A 23,880-nucleotide genomic window follows, 5' to 3' on the forward strand; every position below is an offset into this window, starting at 1 on the left:
GTTTTTAAAATGGCTTTTTATTTTAAATTATGTATTACATATTGCCTGTCTTTATTCTGATTAGTGCTCTTAATTTTGTTTATTTTTATTTATTTTTTTAGTGCTGTTAAGTTAAATTCCACCTTTTCTGATATTAATATTGCCACTTCAGCTTTATTTTTATTTGCTGATATTTTGCTTTTTTTGTTTAATCTTTATTACATTGTTAAGACATGCTTTTATAAACAATACATTTTACGTGCAGTCTTCAATTCTATTTAATGGAATTAAGCTCATTCATAATAAGTATTTTAGTTGCTTCACTAAATTTTATTCTTTAGATCTAGTTTTTATTTATTGATTGTTTCACTTTGTTGTTTATTCTTATACTTCCTCTTAGTATTTTTTTCCTAGTTTGATTCTTTATTCTTTCCTTAAAATGTTCTAGTTAATTAAGAAGTTCCATTTTCTATTCTCCTACTCCATTAATGGTTACTACCATCCCTGTAACACTTATAAATTTCTCAACCATTATGTGGAAGAAAGAGGGCCCCCACATTCCCCATCCAACTGCTTTGTCCCTTGCTGTGTCTCTTCACAGGAGGAGAGGTTTTCAGATGCTTTACTTCCTCCCTCTTCCTCAGTAGGTAAGAACATTAGCATATTTATTTTACCTTCTCTCTCTGCCCCCCCATCTTATGCTTTGTAGAGGCTGTTCAGTGCTTTTGTTTCAGACTATGACATGATTTCTCTTTTCAGACTGGCTTCTCTATGTCAGTAATCTATACTGAACACTTGTGACGAACGTGTGCTGGTGTGGATGGTGGTTGCTGACCCCAGTCACACTCTCACACATTTTTTAAGTTCTCCCAGGGCCCAGTTTTACATTTGGGATATATCAGAGGAGACAGCATGTGCAGTCCATTGTTCAGCATCAGTCGTGGTGGAAATATGTTGGCTGGAATCGGGCCTGCAAGCCTGAGAGCCTGACAGTCCCTGGAACAAAGGCTCCCAGCTTGTGCTCCACATTGAGTGGTACAGGAAGGTGATGGTAAACCCTGAAAAGTGTCCATTCAGTTTAGCAATTGGAACAATGTTTTTTTCCCAAGGAGACTCATTTAGTGGAGTGGTACGGATTGTTAGGAAGGCATGACAGTGCAGCTTGCTGCCACTGGAGGCACTGTTGAGCTGCAATTGGACAGATGCAGGGCAGCTTGCTGCCACTGGAGGCAGTGGTGAGCTGCACTCAGCTGCAGAACAGGAAGCCCCTCAAATGCACCTTGCCGCCACTGGAGGCAGTGGTGAGCTGCAGTTGGAGAGATGCAGGCAGACGTGACAGTGCGACTTGTCGCCACTGGAGGCAGTGGTGAGCTGCAGTTGGAGAGACGCAGGAAGGCGTGACAGTAAGGCTTGATGCCACTGGAGGCAGTGGTGAGAGGCTGTTGGAGAGATGCAGGAAGGCGTGACATTGCAGCTTGCTGCCACTGGAGGCTGTGGTGAGCGTTAAGTTGGCCACAGAACAGGAAACCGTGACAATGCAGTAACTACCTGGTGTAGTGACAGAACCGGTGTGTGAGTTTATGTCTCTTTTCCTTTAACAACTCTGGTCTTCATTCACCTGAAAGTGAGGCAATACTCCTATTTTAAGAGGAAGATAGGTGGGTAGTTGAGGTTAAATAACTTGCCCAAGGTCACAGTGGTTTTAACCCTTCTGTAACCCTCAGTTTGTTTCCTGGAGTCCAGAGTCTCTCATGGTTTGTCTCCCTCTCTGATTTCTTCCCATTCAGTTTTCCCTTTCTCTGTGGTCCTCCATGCTATTCCTTATGTTCCAGTTGTCTTTCTCTGCTTGACTCATTTCACTTAGCAACATCCCCTCCGATTCATCCATGTTTTATGATGATGATGATGATGGTGGTGGTGGTGGTGATGATATATTAGTCACCATACAGTACATCATTAGTTTTTGATGTACTGTTCCATGATTCATTGTTTGAGTAAAACACCCAGTGCTCCATGCAATACGTGCCCTCCTTAATACCCTTCACCGGGCTAACCCATCCCCTCACTCCCCTCCTCTCTAAAACCCTCAGTTAGTTTCCCAGAGTTCATAGTCTCTCATGGTTCGTCTCCTGCTCTGAAATCCCCCCCTTCATCATTCCCTGCCTTCTCCTAATGCCCTCCATGCTATTCCTTATGTTCCACATATAAGTGAAACCATATGATAATTGTCTTTCTCTGCTTAACTGATGTCACTTAGGATAATCTCCTCCAATTCCATCCATGTTGATGCAAATGTTGTGTAATCATCCTTTCTGATGGCTGAGTAATATTCCATTGTCTATATGGACCACATCCTCTTTATCCATTCATCTGTTGAAGGGCATCTCGGCTCCTTCCCAGTTTGGCTATTGTGGACATTGCTGCTATGAACATTGGAGTTCATATAGCCCTTCTTTTCACTACATCTGTATCTTTGGGGTAAATACCCAGTAGTGCAATTGCTGGGTCATAGGGTAGCTCTATTTTTAACTTTTTGAGGAATCTCCATACTGTTTCCCAAAGTGGCTGTACCAACTTGCATTCCCGCCAACTGTGTAAGAGGGTTCTACTTTCTCCACAACTTCTCCAACATTTGTTGTTTCTTGCCTTGTCAATTTTTGCCATTCTAACTGGTATAAGGTGGTATCTCAATGTGGTTTTGATTTGAATTTCCCTGATGGCTAATGCTGTTGAACATTTTTTCATGTGTGTGTTAGGCATTTGTATGTCTTCATTGGAAAAGTGTCCGTTCATGTCTTCTGCCCATTTTTTGATTTGATTATTTGTTTTTTGGGTGTTGAGTTTGAGAAGTTCTTTATATATCTTGGATACCAGCCCTTTATCTGAAGTGGCATTTACAAATATCTTCTCCCATTCCGTGGGTTGCCTCTTTGTTTTGTTGACTGTTTCCTTTGCTGTGCAGAAGTTTTTTAACTTGATGAAGTCCCAAAAGTTCATTTTTGCTTTTGTTTCCCTTGCCTTTGGAGACCTGTCATGAAAGAGGTTGCTGTGGCCGATGTCGAAGAGGTTACAGCCTATGTTCTCCTCTATGATTTTGATGGATTCCATCTCACATTGAGGACTTTCATCCATTTAGTTTATCTTTGTGTATGGTTTGAGAGAATTGTCGAGGGTCATTCTTCTGTAGATAACTGTCCAATTTTCCCAGCACCATTTATTGAAGAGACTGTCTTTTTTCCCCTGGCGCTGGAGTTTTGCAGTCTTGTGGGATGTCTAAGCTTGTCATTCCCTTGTTCTTCCAGTCTGTCTTCTGGGGGAGGGGCCTGTTCTGCTGCCTCTCAAGTGTCTTTACTGGGGGGGAGTTGCCCAACCCCTTGTCAGGGGGATGGGCTCAGTGCGAGTGGTTCCTCTGTGTGGCTTTTGTTCCCTGGAGGCTTTCCATGCCTCTTCAGAGGGTCAGAGCAAAAATGGCCGTGTCTGTATCTCCGGCCCAGAGCCACAAGGTCATGGTCCCCCCTCTACAGTAATCCCTCTGGGTCAGTCTCCATCTCTGTGTGCATTGCACCAAACTGTGCAGACTCCCACGGTTCATGTCCACTGCAGTCTTCTCCGGGGGAGTTCCCAGGACCTGTGAGTGTCACCGTGCTTTGTGCCTTTGTGACTGCAAGCGGTTGTGGGCTTGCACTTGTATCCTTCTCTGATGCTTCCAGGTCCCAGCCGGGGCCACCCTACTGTCATTTCCAGGGCCACCACCACCCTGAGAGCTGTTGCCCAGTCGTGGGCTCAGCCATTTGGTCCCTCTCCGTGGATGGTAAATGGCCTGCACGTTCCAGTCCTTTGCAGGGTGCTCAGGCCAAGAGTGGTCTCCCTACTGGCCCGGCTCATGGTTTATGGCGACCTGAGCTGAGTGTCCCCTCCTGGGCTCACTGACCATAACCAGTTTCCCTGCTCCACTGCTTGGGCAGTCTACCGATTCAGGCACCCCCGTTCGTTCTGTGTCTCCTGGGATCCTGAGACCACAGTGACCCACCGAGAAGTCTGCCGTTTTCATCCCGAGTTCCTTTCAGAGCGGGATGCCTCTCACTGGAGCAGATTTCTAAGGGTTCCAACACTGCACTCCGATGTTCTATCACTTCCCGGTAGCCAGCTTATGGAGGCTCCCTCCCCCTCCATCTATCTTCCCATATCTCCCTGCAGATTTATGACTCTGCACTTCCTACCTTGTGAAAAGCAGTCGTTTTTCTGCTTGTAGAGATCCAGATATATTTTCTTACAACTCAGGCTGAATCCATGGGCGTTCAGAATCATTTGATAGATATCCAGCTAAATTTGAGGGACCAGATGAACCAGGTCCCCTACTCTTCTGCCATCATGCCTCCCTGGGATCTGCATTTTTTATTTATTAAACTTATGTTTGTCACATTAAACAGCAGGACTGATCATTGAGTTTGTTATTTGAAAATAACAGTAATTTTTCTGTGTGAGGCAGTGTATGCCAAAACATTTCTATTTGTTCACAAGTATAATTTGCAGCGATATCAGGTCTCTAAGCAGCTGAAGAAAGCAGAGAAATGTTACAAGACTTCAAAGGAATTTAGGAAGTTAAGTTCATTTTAACGTCTTGCGTTTGACTAGTCATTTAAAGTTCAGAAACCCCTTCACCAACCCGTAGCTCAGGCCTCCAGTGCGTTCTTTAGGAAGGCTTTCCTAACTTCTTGCCTAGAAAAACCCTCCCTAGCGCAAGATTTTATTTTATTTTATTTTATTTTATTTTATTTTATTATTTTATTTTATTTTTTAAAGATTTTATTTATTTATGTGACAGAGAGACAGCCAGCGAGAGAGGGAACACAGCAGGGGAGTAGGAGAGGAAGAAGCAGGCTCCCAGCGGAGGAGCCTGATGTGGGACTCGATCCCGGAACACCGGGATCACGCCCTGAGCCGAAGGCAGACGCTTTAACGACTGCGCTACCCAGGCGCCCCAAGATTTTAAAATCTACTTTAGAATCTCCAGCATTCTTCATAGCCGTGCTTTAACATTTATTATTTGAGTAGCATTTTTCTTCCTTACTAGTCCACCAGCTGCAAGAGACTGATACGCACATGGAATCACTGTGCAATCCTCTTAAAAGGCAGATTCTGGTTCAGTAGGTCTGAGGTGGGCCTCAGAATTTGCATTTCTAACAAGTTTCCAGGCCAAGCCAAAGCCAAGCGTGCTGGTCAGCATACTGCATTTTGAGTATCAAGGACTTAGGGGTCTTGGACCTCTTATTCCCCTCTTCCCATTAAATCCCTGTTAATTGCTGTGGCAGAGAGATGTGTCTTTTTCTTCCTTTCAGCCCATCAACCTAGGTCCCAAGGCCTCCTCTTCTATTACAGTCCCCCCTCCTATCCCCCTCCGTGTCCACCATCAGCACTGCTGATAGTCTGGCTTAGCAGGGACTTTCCCAAAGCCTCCTCTTGAGGAACTCTAGTGTCATTGACCGAGATGTTTTCTTTTCTTTTCTCTTTTTTCCACTTGATTCCTTCAGACAATGGACCATAAGGAAAGAATTTACTGTTGGGATTTAAGGGACCAGCAAGGAACATTCCTTTTTCTCCTTTCCAATTCTGGGCACCAATTCAGCTATAAATGCAGGAGAAATATGAAGTGTTTTTTTTTTTATAATCAGTTTTATTATGATAAAGCTGATTGGGGAGTGTGGCTGGGACCTACAGCCAAAAAGTTTGCCACTCTGCCCTCTCTTAGACTAACTTAACTTTCTTCCAAGCTTCCGGCCACCCCACTGCAGAGGAAGAGCCTACCCCTGTCACCTACCACATGGACAGACAGAGCCCTCAGGTACACCTACAGGGTGAGTGGGCTTTGTTGCTTAGTCTCTTTCTCAGCTTTATCACTAAGGCAGGTTGCTTTTACCACAGAACTGGGCGAGGAGCAGAGAGGGATCAGGGGCACTCCTGGAAGACCCCTAACACTTCCAAACGTAGTAGGATAAAGTACAAGTACCGTACGATACCTCCTGGCACTCACAGGTACAGTGGGATAAAGGGCTTTTTCTAGTTGGACAGAAAGCCAGATTTGTTCTGAAATTTCAGACCTCAAATCCCCCTCTTCCCACTAAGCCTTCCAAGGAAGTCAAGATAGCCTTAAGGCAAGGGAGAAAGCAAAGGTCACCATCTTTTGGGTACTCTATGCAAATGGCAGTGGATACTTGTGGCTTCTTTACTTGAGTGAAACCCTGGAGGAGAGTTAGCAGTGGAGGTGGGGGCCTGGCCTTCCGAGGAAGGAGTATTCGGGAAATGCTGCAGTGGGTAGAGCCAGGATGGCTCCAGTAGCCCCAAAGGAAGATGCGGGCAGTAAGAAGGACTGCCGGTCCATGACATGCATGGAACTGGAGGGTATTACGCCGAGCAAAGAAAGTCCGAGAGAGACAAATACCGTATTTCACTCATATGTGGAATGTAAGAAAGAAAACAGATGAACATAGGGGAAGGGCAGGAAAAATAAAATAAGATTAAAATAGAGAGGGAGGCAAACCATAAGGGACTTTGGAATATAGGGAACAAATTGAGGGTGGCTGGAGGGGAGGTGGGGGGGGGAAGGACGTTAAGGAGGGCGCTTGATGTAATGCGCGCTGGGTGTTCTAGGCAACTGATGAATCACTAAATTCTACCCCTGAAACTATAATACAGGCTACGTTAACTAAGTTGAATTTAAATTAATAATTTTTTTTTTAAAAAGGACTGCTGCTCCAGCTCTCCAGGTTGTTTTCTCCTATCTCCCCTTCCTTCTCCTTCTGCAATTCTTGCCAATTTGTAAAACTAAGGGATGTTTTCATTTTTAATCTCTTGACCACACACGAAACAAGCTTGAGATGAGTAGCCATCAGTTAGTCACCACATATCCCATGACAGTGACTATGACCAAACTTCAGTCAGGCTCCTCTGAGTCCTTTTCAAGTAGGCCCTGACCTTTGGATTTCCATGTCTGTCTTTGCATCGGCTAATTTAGCAAAAATCCAACTAAGTCAGTTAAGGATCCGTACCCTCAATATCTGATCAGATCCCTCACCCCCGACCCCTGCTATCTGATCGTGCTGGCCTGCCTTCAGCAAGAAGCTGACCAAGCTGGTTTAGGCAGAATCCGCCCACCCCTGATGTTTCCTCTTAGTCATTTTCCATCCCGGGACCCCCACACTGCCCCTTGGCTATAAATCCCCCACTTGCCCATGTTGTATTTGGAGTTGAGCCTGGTTCTGGACTCGGGGCTGTTTTCCTCTGCTGCAGGAGTCTTGAACAAAACCGGTTTATACCGCTTGATTGTGCGGCTCTGGTTTTGATACCCATCTCCACCTCTATTATCAAGTATGGCCAGTATTTTGAAACAGCAGAGTTATCAGCCCAAATGGGAGATGCTGTTGCACTGCAGTTTAATCATACTTGATATTTGCCTCATGCTAGATGCTGTACCGTATACAGAAAGAGATATAATATTTCCTGGCCTCAAGCGATATTCGATGTGAATAATAAAACAAGAGAACCAACTGACCAATATTTATTAAATTGTTTTATATGGCCAATAAAGGAATAACCTTAAGGATCTTTGTTTTTTATATTTAAATTAATATATCTGCCTGCCTTACCTTGTGGTATATGATGATAGAATAATGGAAATCGAGGTAGAAAATAGAGTGCTGACGTCAGTGACTGCCTAGCTCCCGGACCGGTTAAACCTCACGATGGGGCGGCAGTGGGCAAAAAGCAAGAGGGGGGGCGCCTGGGTGGCACAGCGGTTAAGCATCTGCCTTCGGCTCAGGGCGTGATCCCGGCGTTCTGGGATCGAGCCCCACATCAGGCTCCTCCGCTATGAGCCTGCTTCTTCCTCTCCCACTCCCCCTGCTTGTGTTCCCTCTCTCGCTGGCTGTTTCTATCTCTGCCAAATAAATAAATAAAATCTTTAAAAAAAAAAAAAAAAGCAAGAGGGAGACATTTACAAAGGCAAGCAAACTAACACAGGCCTTCAAGAAAACGCAGCAGGTCCACCAATGAAAGGAAAAAGCAGATTCCTGGGAATCAGCTCTGCCTCAAGGTCAGCGCTCTGCCTCAAGGTCAGCAGTCTCTCAACGGGAGCCATGAGTCTAGACAAGCCAAGGGCTGCAAGTATGAACACATTTGTTGGGTCTGAACTGGATGCCTCCTCCCTGTCTCCAGGCTCATTTCCTCCCGGGAGCCTTCCGAGTGCCTTACCTAAATTGGAAACCTGACCACACCACTCCCCTTTTAAATAACACTCTTCAGTGCCTCTTGCAGAGCCTAATGAATAAGAGCCCAGCTCCTTTCTCTGGGTTATAGGAATCCCACAGTCGGATTTACCTCTGGGACGCCCTCCTCCAGACACAACGCTCCAGCAACACTGTTCCAGGGTACTGACCAGGCTGTTCCTCACTTCCGTCGCTTTGCTCCTGTCAGTCCTCTGCCAGGAAAGCCCTCCTCTGACCTTTACACAGCTAACCTAGTTAGCAACATCTGGTTTGTAGGCTTTCCCCGAACCTCCCTCCAGATGACCAGGGGTGTATCTTTTTTACTGGACCTATTACATTACAGTGACTCGTTTGCGTGACTTGTTTTCCTTTCCGCGCTGTGAGTTATCGAGGGCAGTGGCTCCTGTCTTATTCATTTTTAGAATCCCCAGCACCCACCAGAGTCACCTAGTGAAAGTCTGTTGAGGGAAATAAACTTCCTTAAAGCAGGGAGGCTTCCGTACGCTATGCTGCAGTGGTTCCGTGCATGAGTGGGGTTTAAAGGCTGGCTCTGCTTTTTTGACTCCAAACCAGATTTTCCAACATACTAATGAAAACAAGCCCAGTAATTCCCACCTGACAGGGCTGCTGGGACGAGTGAATGCAATCAGGCAGATGAAGCACTGAGCTCAGTTCGACCAAGCTTAGTTCTTTCCTCATCCCTACAACACGTGGCCCCGACTCCCAGACAGCACTCCCAGCACAGCTCGGGACAGCACACAAAGCCTGTTTACCCAAGATACGTTTAATTGTACGAATAGAGAGAAAGGTCAACTCTTCATAAAAAGGAAACCACGGTCCCGTCTGAGAAGGGCCGCACGCGTCCTTCCCCTACTTCTGGGCGGAGCAGTGTTTCTGGATTTCTTCCGCCAGCCACAGGCAGTGCAGGATGCGGCCCTTTTCAGCAGCCAGCTCCTTGTCAGAGAACTGGCCCAAGAGTTTCTGGACAAATATATTTTGATCTTTCAGAAAAATATTCTTATTGACTCCTACATTTGGCATATTCTCCAGAGACCCAGATTTGAAATGGAAGCTTAAGTGTCTGTTTCGCTTTAGACCAGGCCCTTTCTCTTCAATCCATGTGAGCGGCCTGCGAAGACAAAAGGATCGTAAAGGTTCGAGATTACAGGCGAGTGCAAGCGGATGTTTGCGGGCACCCGAGAACCCGCTCACAGCTTTTCATTCTGCCCCCGTCTTCCCTGGAGCTGTGCTCAGTGTCGTGGCTCAGGGGGCACCTTGACCTCCACTAGCCTCCCAGAGGCCTTGGGTGATTGTTCCCAATGTCACCGCCAAACAGACCTTCGCTTAATTTTGCCACCAGGCAAGGGAATTCATTCAATGATTTTTGTGTGAACGTCAGTTTGTTTTTTCCTTTTGTGACTGGCTTATCCATAACTTTTTACAAAGTTTTTATCTTAATCCCAGTTAGTTAATATACAGCATTACATTAGTTTCCGGTGTACAATATAGTGATTCAGCAATTGCATACGTCACGCAGTGCTCACGGCAAGCGCGCTCCCTGATCCCCATCACCTATTTAGCCCATCCCCAACCCCCTCCCTTCTCTCTCCCTCCCTTCCTCTCTCTCTTCTCTCAGTTGTTTTTATCGTGAGTCTCAAAGATGAAGGCATCCAGACAGGGGCTACAGGCAATCCAGCATCACCGGAGATTGCGTGCGAAACTGTTTTTTTCCACGTGAATGTGCACTTTAATGGAAAGAAGTGCTTTCATCACATTCTCAAAGAAGTCTCTGAGCCCCACACACATGCCAGAAAACACCAGGCCATCCCTGCTGACTAACAGAGCACCTGTGTCTGTTTCAAATTTGCCTCCCTCCAGCTTCCTGCTAAGGTCAGCACTCACAAAAATCTAAAATCCAAACAGGACAGACTCCGCTTCTCTGAAGTCCCTCCTTTCTCTACGATTATCTTTTCTGTCTTTTTAGTGCGTCAGAGCCGTGTTACCTGCTTAGTGAAACACAGAGAACCCTAAGTGGGCTCTGACCTAACGTAAGAAGCTTCATTGAATAACATGACAGAAAAAACATAAAATCTGGGGCACCTGGGTGGCACAGCGGTTAAGCATCTGCCTTCGGCTCAGGGCGTGATCCCGGCGTTATGGGATCGAGCCCCACATCAGGCTCCTCCGCTATGAGCCTGCTGCTTCCTCTCCCACTCCCCCTGCTTGTGTTCCCTCTCTCGCTGGCTGTCTCTATCTCTGTCAAATAAATAAATCTTTAAAAAAAAAAAAAAAAGAAAAAACATAAAATCTGCTTTTAAAAATACACTCTAAAACCAATCCGGTGTTGATTTAGGGATGTTTTAAATTAAAAAAAAATCACAATTCTTTCACCTAAATAAAAGAATCTTCAACTTGGGACAATCCTTTCAAATTTTTGCCTATATGCATGTGGCATACAAATCGTAAAGCCTAATTTTTGATTTTGCAGCTTTTACTTATTTTAAAACATTTGTATGATCCTATAGTGTTTTGTCTGCATATCATGCACAATTGACTATATAATTTAATATTTTATTATTGCCAAATATTTAAGCCTCTTTCCAATTTTAAATTAATATGGATTTTCTGCATTCAACATTTTCACACATATATACATGCATATATATTTTCTCCCTCTTCTTCTTCTTAGAACAAAGTTCTGGGAAGGAGATGGCTTGTGGGTGGCCTCTAGCTACACCTCTCTGCTTTCCCCTTCCTCTTCTTTTCCTAAAGGGATGAGTCAGGGGGAAGGACAGAGCAATTTTGCTGGACTGTTGTGCTAATGATAAAGGTTTCAGTGTGAGTAGGGAAGGTGTTAAATCTTGAGTACACTTCAGGTTGTCTAGCCTTTCCCTCTCCTGCCACCATTCCTCACATTTCCTCCCTCCTCTTCCTTTGGGCTTCAGTAGGCCAGGCCTGGGCTGGGCAGGTTAGACCAGCATGGCTAAGGAAGAAGGGAAGCTACCTCTTGGGTTTTTCTGCCTCTACACTGGTGGTCCTTGATAAAGCTTAGGATTTAGGTGTGAGGTTACAGGAAAAGGACCCAAGCAGGTCACTTGACAGTGTTTTGGGTGTTGCAGGCAGCTCAGGGCTGCCTTTGACCCGGGTAAAGGAGTCCTCCCCTTTGGCTGGCCTCGCTTAACAAGACCTACGCTGGAGTGTGGAGCTGTATGTTTAAGAGGAAAAGACCTGAAGTACATAAAGGGGGAGCCAGGCCAATACCCATATATGTAGGGAGACATCGGGAGAGAGGTTGATAGAATAACTTCCTTATTTTGTGGTCCTATCTGCTAAAAACTTGAAAAGTCCCTGTTCCCTCATCTCCTAGTCACGTATTTAAGTGAGGATAGTGGGGCGCCTGGGTGGCACAGCGGTTAAGCGTCTGCCTTCGGCTCAGGGCGTGATCCCGGCGTTCTGGGATCGAGTCCCACATCAGGCTCTTCCGCTATGAGCCTGCTTCTTCCTCTCCCACTCCCCCTGCTTGTGTTCCCTCTCTTGCTGGCTGTCTCTATCTCTATCGAATAAATAAATAAAATCTTAAAAAAAAAAATTAAGTGAGGATAGTGAATGTTGGCACTTTACTGCCCGCTGAATGGAGTAGGGCTGAGGATGGGACCGGGTCCACTCAAGTTCTGAGCTGGGACAACACTTAGCTCCAGACATCCCGAACAAAAACACAAGCTTTAAACTCACAGCTTCTCCACTCTTCCTCTCTGTGAAACTTCCATTTGCAAATATCTGCATTGGCCAACTTGGGCAGGGCGCTACCTACAGAAATGCTTCTTACTTCTCACCTTGTTCAACCACATCCACATCCCTAGTACCAGCATGTGTCTGCAAGCCCGGTGGAGGTGGTGATTCCTACCAGTGCTTTCCCCCGGCCCTGAGGGATGAGCAGCCCGGGGAATGCATGGCTTCGGCACTACTCCTGCCAGCTGGCTCCAGCAGGAGAGCTGAAACTTGTAACTCTGCTGTGTACGGACTCTCCACATAAGATTTGGATTTAAAAAGTATTTTGCTTATTTGTACCAAGTGTGGAAACTGCTGGTAAGATGGAAAGAACACGGGCTTGAGAATCTGCTACGTTGGGATTTCCTGGATGACCTTGGGCTCTAAGACCATGACACCCGCCTTGCTGGCGGGTGAGGACTGCCAGAAGGGAAAGACAAGGCCTGGTGTGTTTCCTGGGATATATCTTTCTTGTGCTCTTCCCGTGCATTTTGGGGGAGAAGATGTGACAATTTGGGGACGGGAGACAGGCCTAAGTGTGACTCTCACACAATCACTTAGTTCTGTGCCCTTAGCAAGTTTCTTACCCGCTCTGAGCCTCAGTTTCCCAGGTGATAGTAATAATGCCCACTTCAGAGTTGGTATAAAAAATGTATGAGAAAATCCTTGTTAAAGGGCTCTGTGCCTCACACATGGTAAGCACTCGATAAACATTCACTAGCACTTGCACTGGCACAGTGGGGATTCAAGTAATGGTCTCTGTCCTGCTAGTCCTCTTACTGTAACCTTTCAAGATCATGCCTCCTCTCTTCCCATCCGCAGCTATGGTTCTGCTCTATCCTACTGTGTTGTTGGACGGTAGGTATAACTTAAATTGTGTCTGGAAACAACTGTCAGAGGCTCCTAATGTGTGGTAAGAACCCTAGAAGGACATCGTCTTGTAGCTTTAAGAAAATCTGGCCTGCAGACTGCAACAAGCTTTGGGGGAGAGAGAAGCCCACAGAACCCAAGCATTGCTCCCGGGTACTGTCAGAAGCCAAGACCGCATTCACAGCATAAGATCGCTTTTCTTTGTCACAGGGCACACTATACCAAGGGCCATGTAAGCCAGGCAAGGACCCGTTTGCTTTGAAGAGCTGCAGTTTAGCCAAGTTTTCTATTCTGGAAGTTATTAAAATGATTCATGTATGAATCAATGATAACCTATCAATCAAAAATTCACATTCAGGTCAAAGAATCTAAGAGACAGTAGTTAAATTAGTAAACTACTAAAACTAAGGTGGTTCAATCATCTAAAATTTTTGGTTATGACTTGGATTTTTAAAAATAAAAGATTTTTACAAACTCTTATGAAAAAGTTGGTCTCACTTCTAAAATATTAATTTCCGTGGCTAGTTTTGTTTTAACTGAGTTGACATTTAACATTGTACTAGTTTCAGCCCACAGCTAGTTTATTTTTTTAAGAGGGAGGGACAAAGGGACAGCTAGCCCACAGCTAGTTTATTTTTTTAAGGGGGAGGGACAAAGGGACAGAGGGAGAAGCAGGCTCTTCACTGAGCAGGGAGCCCAACACGGGCCTCGATCCCTGGACCCTGAGATCATGACCTGAGCCAAAGGCAGACGCTTCACTGACTGAGCCACCCAGGAGCCCAGCCCACGGCTAGTTTTAAAAGCACCCAGGCTTTAAAAAATTTCATAATGTGATGACAAAAATTAACATTAATGCTGTTTATTCACTGCTTTAACACTGGATACAAATAAGTTTGAGATACTCAAAATATTCTGATGCACCTAAGAAAATTTCTCACGTCCTTCCCTATAACATGAAGTCTTCAAGTTTGAGGAAATGCAAAATGCCAGATGTTTCCTCCACTTCGATTTCCTCCTCAGTGCACACGAATAAGAAGCGAATCGCTTTCCCCGTGCGGTTGTGGTGGTGCGAGATTAAAAGGACAATCGGTGAAGTAGAAAGTGGTATGCGAAATTACGGATTTATAATATGGTGTTCGCCATCCGTCCCGACCCCTCCCCTGATGCTTGCCTCCCCTTAGCAATCACGGGAGTCAGTCTCTACTTCCCTCACATCTTGTTTCCTGTCTGACTCCTACTCAAATTTCAAGACTGAGCAAAGCACCGTTTCCTCTGCGAAGCCCGACCTGACCTCTCCAGGTCCCCCTTTCCTGTGCTCCTGCGGCACCCTGCACGACCTTCAGCTCTGGCTACAGGAGATGCACCCATCTGTGGGGATGGTCCGATCATAGCTGCAATACTTTTCTCTTTTTGTAAATACCCACCTGTTTCTTTTACTACCATGAGACCCACCTACCTGGAAACACGTGTAGAAACACTACAAAACACTTGCTGTTTTAAATATTTTACAGAGCTAAGTGTTTTTCAAGGAAAACTATGAATATGCTTTTGTTTTAAAAGACTTGGTATAGAAAATGAAGAATTAGGGGGCGCCTGGGTGGCACAGCGGTTAAGCGGTTAAGCGTCTGCCTTCGGCTCAGGGCGTGATCCCGGCGTTCTGGGATTGAGCCCCACATCAGGCTCTTCCGCTAGGAGCCTGCTTCTTCCTCTCCCACTCCCCCTGCTTGTGTTCCCTCTCTCGCTGGCTGTCTCTATCTCTGTCAAATAAATAAATAAAATCTTTAAAAAAAAAATAAAAAATAAAAAAATAAAAAAAAAAGAAAATGACGAATTAGAACATTTTGCGAACAGTATGACCATATGATATAAAGCTGAGAAACCAAACTTTAAATTTTGGTCACACCGAGGGATGAATATTTGGACCTGTGAAAAGAAGCGAGCCGCGTAGAATGTCAGCAGCAACATCTAGGTAGCAGTTTTGGGATTTCAGTGCAAAATTCTTCCAACGTCACCGTATGTCTGAAACTTTCATAATAAAACCCTGGAAAACACTGGGGTCAGGGAGGTGACTGGATTTCTGCTCCTCCCTCTGATACTGCTTACTTGGGCGGCCTAGACAAGCTGCCCAAATTCTGTAAGCCTCTATCTGCTTCCCGGTAAAGGGGCTCATGTTTGTCTTACTTACCTTCCAAGGCTGCTGTGGGGATGAAACGAGGCAACAGAAGCAAAACCCCAGCACCTGTTCTGTCTACAAAAGCAGACGGCCCTTCTAGAGTTGGGGGCGGGGGGCTTAGGCCCTCTGGGCTTTGGCTAGATGGGCCTTTGTGAACACACGACCATGTCTTCAAGTTTCCTGCTCCTCAGTTTCTCACAACTTACCGTTTGTTCTCTGTCTCCAAGCACACGCTCATTTTCATGTATTGATCTTCCTTTCGCTCTTCCAAAGTGGCGGATACGAGAGAAAGCTCCCCGAAGAGGGAGACCAGCCAGGTCAGGCGAGAAATGCCACTGAACGCAGGGAAGCCAAACCGCTCTTCTTCCAACGGGCTAGCTGTGGGGAATGACAAAAACCATGGCAACTGTGGGCAGGGGGCTGTGGCAGGGCAGAGCAACCTTGCCTCCCGGCGTGGGGGGCAAGATGACGACGGATATTTAGAGGCCTGAATGGAAACTCTTTCATAAAACCATCTCTGTTTTTTCCTGTTTATTTAATTCAATTTTGTTAGGAAAATAAGGCATTTTATTGGAAACAGTAGTGAATCTAGCCCACAGGATAATACAAATATTTCAGGCTTCTCATATATATATATATATGAGATCTATCCATATATGGATATGGATGTATAGTTTACATACAGTAAACATATACGCTTACGTATACCAACACCTACGCCCTCTTCAGTCGGTGACTTGAAGTCTTGTAAAAGAAGAAGAATCAAGGTATTGTAGCCCCGCCAATCTATATTCCTCCTATAAATACCATATAACCATATAAATCACAGTTTGGGGAAGGTGCCACGATAGCTATGAAGAAAACAGTAATACCTATCGACTATGTCAATATCCAGAAAATCGATACAGTGTTAAGGGTTTTCTTAGTCTTCATAATCTCCTATACAAAAGTACATTCAAAAGAATATTTGTGTGAGACACAGGTGTGGTCAAGATCTTGCTCCTGACTGTCCCCAGCCCAAATTTTAAACATAATCCAAACTACATACACACCTGTTACATTGTTTACACACCAACGATTTCTTGTAAATTTGATACCGACTAGAAATTCGTAATTATGACTATGCTTTAAAAAAGATAAGTTGTAAATAAAACTGTAAGTTTCATGGACAACACGGTTTGAAATCACGAGGACCTAGGTATCAGACTCACAACAGAAAGGTTTCTCCTTCTCAGCTGGTTACCGTCTGCTCTTGTGCTTTCAAGGACAGAGTGGCCATCACATGTCTGAGCCACGACGTCCGACGCCTGAGCTCTAATCTGGCTCTGCCACGGAGCTGTTTTTGTCAGCTTTGTGAAGCTACCCACGTCTCTGATCTTCCTTTTTTCCCAGTGTAATGGGGGCGTAAATACCCACTTTGTAGGATTACCCTATCAATTCACATGAACTAATGCATGTCACGTACTTAGCACAGTTCCTTGGTTATTATCATTAATGATTATTATTTGTTACAACAATCATTAGTTTAAAAGATGAAGGTGGATTTCGAAATCATGTTCCACTGTTATTTTCTGGAAGTTCACGAGGAGATGAATGGTTTTACCACTTAACAGTGCCTGGCCATATCAGGGTTTTGCTTCCATAAGGAGAGCCCTCAGGAGAGGTGCCCACATGCCCTAGGGTATAGCCAGCTAGGGAGTCCATACAAAGGTAACCCCAAGAGCAGGAGCCTTAAGGATGCTCAATCCTGTTGCTAATGGAGCTACTCAGATAATGACCAAGAGAAATAATCACATACACGGTAGAGTAAATATTCTGGCTGCAGCCAATGTCCTTGTAACTTACTGGAGGAAGAAAGGGGCTGTGCATAACCAATTCGCTCTGCAGAGACAATAAAAATGTTTTCCTCCCCCAAGAACCTGTCTTGGCCCATTTTGAACCTCCTATGGAAAAATAATCTCCAATTTGTTAAGATTTAATGAGGAAAATTCTACACCTAGTAAGTTGGGACAGGAGCATTAGTACATTTCAGATTTCTAACATAATTTTTACCTAAGGCCCACCAAGCACTTAAATCTCATTTGAAGAAAGAAGAAAAATAAGTATTTTTATTGTTTGTGGAAGCGTGGGAAGATAACGTTAAATTGGCCTTCAGTGAGAGAATCTGGAGCAAAATGAATCCAAACTAACGTCCCAGAGAACTAGGAAAGAACCCACTTCGCGGGCCAGCCTCACCAGGTCCACATGACCTGTGATCCCACCTCAAACTGACCTGTGAAGAGAAGGGACCCTTTCAGCAGGTCTTTCCCCACCACTTCTTTTTTCAGGAATGCAAACTCCTCCATCAAGAGTTCAACATGCTCCTCATGCAACACCTTCCCTGTCGTGACAAAAATTGGAGGAAAAAAGGCAGTCATCATCGGCTGCGTATAGCTGTGCGTCCGATTCTAGGTCCGTCTTCCCACAGCACAGGACACAGAGACCGCAGAACCCCCCGGGATACCACTGCACCCTTTCGTACCCCGCTGCAGGTGTGCCAGTTCTAGGCTTGCAACAGAAACCAAAATCTAAGAAAGATGGGCTCCACCTGCCCCAGAGGCAAGAGGAGTTCGGGCAGTGTCTGAGCCGAGTGTTAATTTCTCTTCTAGCCAGAAGGGGGCAGTGCAGCCCCAAAATCTACAAAACAGAGCCACTAGGAACTGGGCGGACCGGAGAGAGCTAAAATTAGACTCTTCATTCCAAAGAACTGGAAGAACCAAGTGATTTTTCTCAAATTACCCAGGTTGGAGGGAGGATAAATAATATATTCACAACTAAAATTTTGGATTATAAAATAAAGCTGTTAGAAATTTTTGCTCTGGTACCTTTTTCTTATCTAGGCTAGAAGTTGCATAAAATACCAGAACTATCTCCCCCTCTTCGATAGCTCTTTATTTTCAACTAGTCTCACATGCCTATTTTTTTCATATATATTCCCCCCATATTACCGACCTCTTTTGTCCACAAAACGAAAACAAAACAAGGAAAAACTTAAAGCACGATTGAAGCTCTTTTGTTCAAGTATGTTTTGCTTAGTATTTCCCTCTTATTTTTATTTATTGATTTTTATATCTTTATGGCTTATTTACTACTTGTTACAAGTTTGTACCCTTAAACATTATAACTATTTCCCCCGCACACATCCTATCCCTTGGTAATCAACCATTTCACTGGGTCTTTTTACAGGTCTGACTTTCTAGACTCCACATATGGGTGATATCACGTAGTGCTTGTCTTTCTCTGACTTAGCATGTTGGGCTCAGGAACTACCCATGTTGTTGTAAATGGCAGGACGTCCTCCTTTCCCATCACTGAATATTCCACTTTGTGTGTGTACCATACTTTTTAAAAATACTCCTCTGTTGACGGGCACTTGGGTTGTTGCTATTGTGAATAATGTGGTGATAAATAGGGGAATGCATGTATCTTGTCAAAATCCCACTTTCATTTTCTTTGGATAAACACCCAGAAGTGAAATTGCTGGAGTGTATGGTAGACCTATTTTTAATTTTTTGAGGAACCTCCGTAGTTTCCCGCTAACAGTGTATATGACCATCCTTTTCACCTTTTACCGGCACCTGTTGTCTCTTTTCTTCTTGCTAACAGCCATTCTAATGGGTGTGAGGTGATGATAACTCACTGGGGTTTTGATTTGCATTTTCCTGATTCGGGACACTGAGCATCTTTTCGCGCACATTGGCCATGAGTCTGGAAAAAATACTTAAGAACTATTTTGTGATTCAGTATAAAGTGTGTTTAAGATCTATACTTTCACATAAACACAGAGGGAAATCTGGGACACTGGGAGATGCTCCTGGGACACTGGCCATTGCTTATCCCAGCTTCACAGAAAACTGCAGAATGTGGGGGGCTTGTTCTCACACCTTATGAGTAAGCAGGCGTATCGCCTGAATCTCTAGAGAGTTAGGTGTGTGGGAGAGTGAGATTCCTTCGGGCCACGACCTAGCCCATGAATGTGGCAAAGAAAGCTTCTTACAATAAGTGGAAGCTTCTCTCCGGTGGTGGTTTTATCCATATTTATATGCCTATGAGGGGACCTGGGCATCTGGGAAGTTGGACCACGTTCTGGAGCATGTTCGATTCTCTTCAGAACTATTTTTATATTTCCATTTCTGTATTTCCGTATCCCTGGTCGTTAAATAATTTTTTCTATCTTTCATCGCCTGGGTGGCTCAGCTGGTTGAGTGTCTGACTCTTGATTTCAGCTCAGGTCGTGATCTCAGTGTTGTGGGACTGGACCCCGTGTTGGGCGCCACGCTCAGCATGGCGTCTGCTTGAGATTCCCTGTCCGCCTTTCCCCGGCCCCTCCCCCCACTCATGTTCTCTCTAAATAAATAAATAAATAAACATCTTAAAAAAAGACTTTATCAAAGATGTGGTATATATCTACAATGGAATATTACTCAGCCGTCAAAAGGATAAACATCTTACCATTTACGTCGACATGGATAGAACTGGAGTGTATTATGCCGAGTGAAATAAGTTCAATAGAGAAAGACAATTATATGGTTTCACTCAAATGAGGAATATAAGAAACAGCACAGAGGATGATAGGGGAAGGGAGGGGAAACTGGGAAGAAATCAGAGAGGGATACAAACCATGAGAAACTCTCAACCATGGGAAACAAACTGAGGGTCGCTGGAGGGGAGGTGGGCAGGGGGGTGGGGTAACTGGGTGATGGGCACTAAGGAGGGCACGTGATGTGATGAGCACGGGGTGTTATATGCAACTGATGAATCGCTGAACTCTACATCTGAAACTAATGATGTGCTATATGTTGGCTAATTGGATTTAAATAACAAATAAGACTTTATCTTTCAACTGCATCTTTGCTTCTTTTTCTCTCATTCACTCAGTGATCTATTGTGATAAACACACGTGGTAACCACAGCACACACACACACACACACACACAAATTCATATACACATGTTCCTAGATCTTTCTATGGATCACACCTAGAGTACAAAGCTTGATGGCAAAATAGAATTTATTGCACTGCTGCTGGGAACATAAACTGCTGCAGCCACCACAGGAAACAGCGTGGAGTTGCCTCCAAAACTTAAAAATGGAGCTACCACACGATCTGGCAATCCCACGTCTGGGCACTTAGCCAAAGGGAATGAAAACAGTAACTCAATAAGGTATCTGCACCGTCCTGTTCACTGTAGTATTATTTACTGAGACAGGGAAACAACCCCAGTGTCAACTCATGGCTGACTGGGTAAAGAAAGAGTGACATAAAGGTTCCCTGGCATGTTACTCAGCCATAAAAGAGAAGGTAATCTTGCCATTTGCAACAAAATAGGGGGATCTTGAGGGCATTATGCTAAGTGACATAAGTCAGAGAAAGACAGCACACGTGTGGAATCTAAAAAGAAACAAACAAAAACAAAAGAAGCCAGCAAACTGACAGATACAAACTGAGCGGATACAGAGAACAGATTGGTGGCTGTAAGAGGTAGGGGGTGGGGGGGGTGGGCAAAATACGCGAGGGTGGGCAAAAGGTCCAAACTTCCAATTATAACTGGGATGATACTGCCATGGAAATACAATGTACAGCATAGTAACAGTAGTTAGCACTGTACTATATACTTGCAAGTTGCTAAGAGAACAGACCTTGAAAGTTCTCATCACAAGAAAAAAACTAACTGTGTGGTGATGGGTGTTAACTTATTGTGATGATCATTTTACAATATATAAAAATATGGGATCATTACACTGTATACCCGAAACTAATATAATGTTATATATCAATTATATCTCCATTTAAAAATTAAAAAAAACCATTCACCACTAAATGGACCTCAGCTCCTTAGAGAAATGGCTAAGGGCACCGCTGAGGCACAGAAAGTACACAAGGAACACAAACCAGTTGATGCCGGAAAGCAAGGAACTGCTCAAAGAATAATGGAAATATGATTACGTGACACAAGAGCTAGCGATGAAGAGGTCCCCACTAATCACATATGAAACAATTTTAATATCAAAACAAAGTGGACTATAATGCATTTAATTAAAAACGGAAGCCATGAATCAATCCATGTTGATATAAATTCATAAATGAATAATCAGAAAGTGTGATAAATAACGGATATTTATCAAGTTTCAAACTACCTCCCCACAAAATAATCGTGAATACAAAGGGGTAAGAAGTAACTTCCAGCGTAGAAACCTGGCAGACACCCCCTTAATCCAATGATATAATTATTAATGGACAAACTGAATGGGACGCCGCTTCTTTCACTTGGAAGAACACAGCACTGGTTCTACAATGTTCCTGTGAAGGTTGCCTACGCTGAATCTAATCACGAAGACACATCAGATAAACCCAAATTTAGAACATTCTACAAAATAACTGGCCTGTAATCTTCCTGACTACCAAGGAGACTAAGGAACTGTCCAGAGCGGAGACCGTGTGATGTGTCAACTGAAGACCATACGTGGTTTTAAATTCAATCATTTTGCTCTAAAAGATGTTATTAGGAAAACCGGGAAAATTTGAATGGGGTCGGAATCTCTAATCTGAGGCTTAGATGACAGTATGTAATTTCCTCAATTTTTTCCCCATTTTTTTAAACTGAGGAGTGTCACATATAATTCTATATGTTTAAAGTGTACAACCTGTTTTGTGAGCATATACGCCGTGGAGTGATTACCAAGGGAAAGACAACACGTCCATCACCCTGCACAGTTAACTGTGTGTGTGTGTGTGTGATGAGAATGTGTAAGGCCTACTTTCAGCAACTCGCAAGCATATTAATTATACTTACGTGCCGTACATTATATGCTCAGAACTTAACCTTTTTTTTTTTTAAAGATTTTATTTATTTATTCGACAGAGAGAGACAGCCAGCAAGAGAGGGAACACAAGCAGGGGGAGTGGGAGAGGGAGAAGCAGGCTCATAGCAGAGGAGCCTGATGTGGGGCTCGATCCCATAACGCCGGGATCACGCCCTGAGCCGAAGGCAGACGCTTAACCGCTGTGCCACCCAGGCGCCCCCTCTTTTGTTTTTTAATGACCTTGACCGTGCTGAAGAGTATTGCTCAGGCATTTTTGTAGAATGCCCCTCAACTGGGATTTTTCTGCTGCTATTTTCATGATCGCACTGAGGCTATGTTTTGGGGGGAAACTACAGAGGTAATGGGCCTTTCTCATCATATTACATTGAAGGTGCATCTTCTTACCATGACTTACCACTGCTCATGTTAATTTTAGTCAACTAGCTGAGGTAGTGTTTGCTTTCTCCAGTGTAAAGTGTATTCTTTCCCCTTCTTTCCGTATTCACTCTGGAAGGAAGTCACTAAGGGCAGGATATTATCTTTCTGGAGAAACTTGGCCTATTTTTTTGCAGAGTGTTCCACGTTCTAGTTTGCTTGATTTTTTTTACAGTGTCCTTTAATATGGTCCTTTATCCGTGTTTTACCTGTAAATCTCAATTATGTGGTTGATGCTGTGTACATGACATCAGATGGTCTGTGATATCAGATGGACCCATGTCAGCAATCATTTGGTTAGGATGATACCAACAGAGTTCTTCATTGTAAAAGTACATTTTTTTCTTTGCGATTAGCAAGAAATCTATGGGGTATTTAGTATCTTGCTCTTTGTCCATAGACATCTGTGCCATGAGAAAAGAATACCAAAGGTGATGGCCTCAAAGCTCCTCTCACTCCCATCCATAATCGTCTATCGGCTCCTTCACCCAACGCCTCCTGAAGGCCTCCTCAGTTCTAGGCAGCGTTTAGCGCTGGGCTCACCAAGGGGAAAGATGGGCTCTGTTCTTCAGAGTACATCCCAGGGCTACAGAGTGCTACGAGAGTTCCAGCAAAGTCCCAGCAGTCTACACTAGTGACCAGCGCAGGGTGCTTTCTTTGGTGATTTTCATGTAAGTGTTCACCATACGTGGCTTATGTATTAGAGATTTTCAATAGCAAATGTTGAAACAAAGAGTCCGTTTATTTAACTAGATCCTGTAATCCCTAAATATTCTCGTTAATTCTTGTTGCCTCCATAAAGGGACTTGCGGGGGGAGCGTAAAAACAAAAATCTCTGGAGGGCAGTATGGCTTAAAGGAACGATGTCAACTTCAGAGCCGGAAAGGATTGAATTCAAATCTCATTCTCCCAGTTCGGAATCATGTTACCAATTTTGTAATCTGGCACAAATTACTTAACTTCTCTGAAGCATGGATGCCTTTACATAAGGAATTACGTAACATTCCTTTACGTAAGCCAGAGAAAAGAACCCACCTCCAAGGGTTTCTAGGAGAATTAAAAATAAAATGACACATAAAGTGCTTAGTAGAGTTCCCAAGTGGCTGGCATATAGTAAATACTTGATAAACGATACTCCTCTTAAGAAACAACACAACCGGGGCGCCTGGGTGGCACAGCGGTTGAGCGTCTGCCTTCGGCTCAGGGCGTGATCCCGGCGTTACGGGATCGAGCCCCACATCAGGCTCCTCCGCTATGAGCCTGCTTCTTCCTCTCCCACTCCCCCTGCTTGTGTTCCCTCTCTCGCTGGCTGTCTCTATCTCTGTCAAATAAATAAATAAAATCTTTAAAAAAAAAAAGAAACAACACAACCTACAGAGTATGCAGATAAGACAATCAATTACTCTGATTTGGACATTTTTCCATTAGCAATGCACGTAACGTAAGAATAACAGCAGAATAATATGCCACTAGCGTAAGTCGAAGCTAATTCATACTTTTCATGAGAGTAAAAGAAGCTGATAAGTTTCTAACAGAAGTTTGCAAATTCCC

General features: G+C 44.2%; 1 protein-coding gene across 1 annotated transcript in view; it reads right to left on the bottom strand.

The window, feature by feature from the left end:
- Positions 1-9,008: 9,008 nt before the first annotated feature.
- BLVRA (biliverdin reductase A) overlaps positions 9,009-23,880 on the bottom strand; it is a 43,425-nt gene continuing 28,553 nt past the window's right edge. The window contains exons 6-8 of the mRNA XM_026502565.4: positions 17,324-17,431; positions 15,258-15,429; positions 9,009-9,369 (exon numbers count right to left, since the gene is read on the bottom strand). Of these exons, the coding sequence (XP_026358350.1) occupies positions 9,111-9,369; positions 15,258-15,429; positions 17,324-17,431 (539 nt within the window). The 3' untranslated portion in view covers positions 9,009-9,110. The remainder of the gene's footprint in view (positions 9,370-15,257; positions 15,430-17,323; positions 17,432-23,880) is intronic.

This window comes from Ursus arctos, unplaced genomic scaffold (genome assembly GCF_023065955.2).
Source record: "Ursus arctos isolate Adak ecotype North America unplaced genomic scaffold, UrsArc2.0 scaffold_3, whole genome shotgun sequence".
In the NCBI taxonomy this organism is placed as follows: Eukaryota; Metazoa; Chordata; class Mammalia; order Carnivora; family Ursidae; genus Ursus; species Ursus arctos.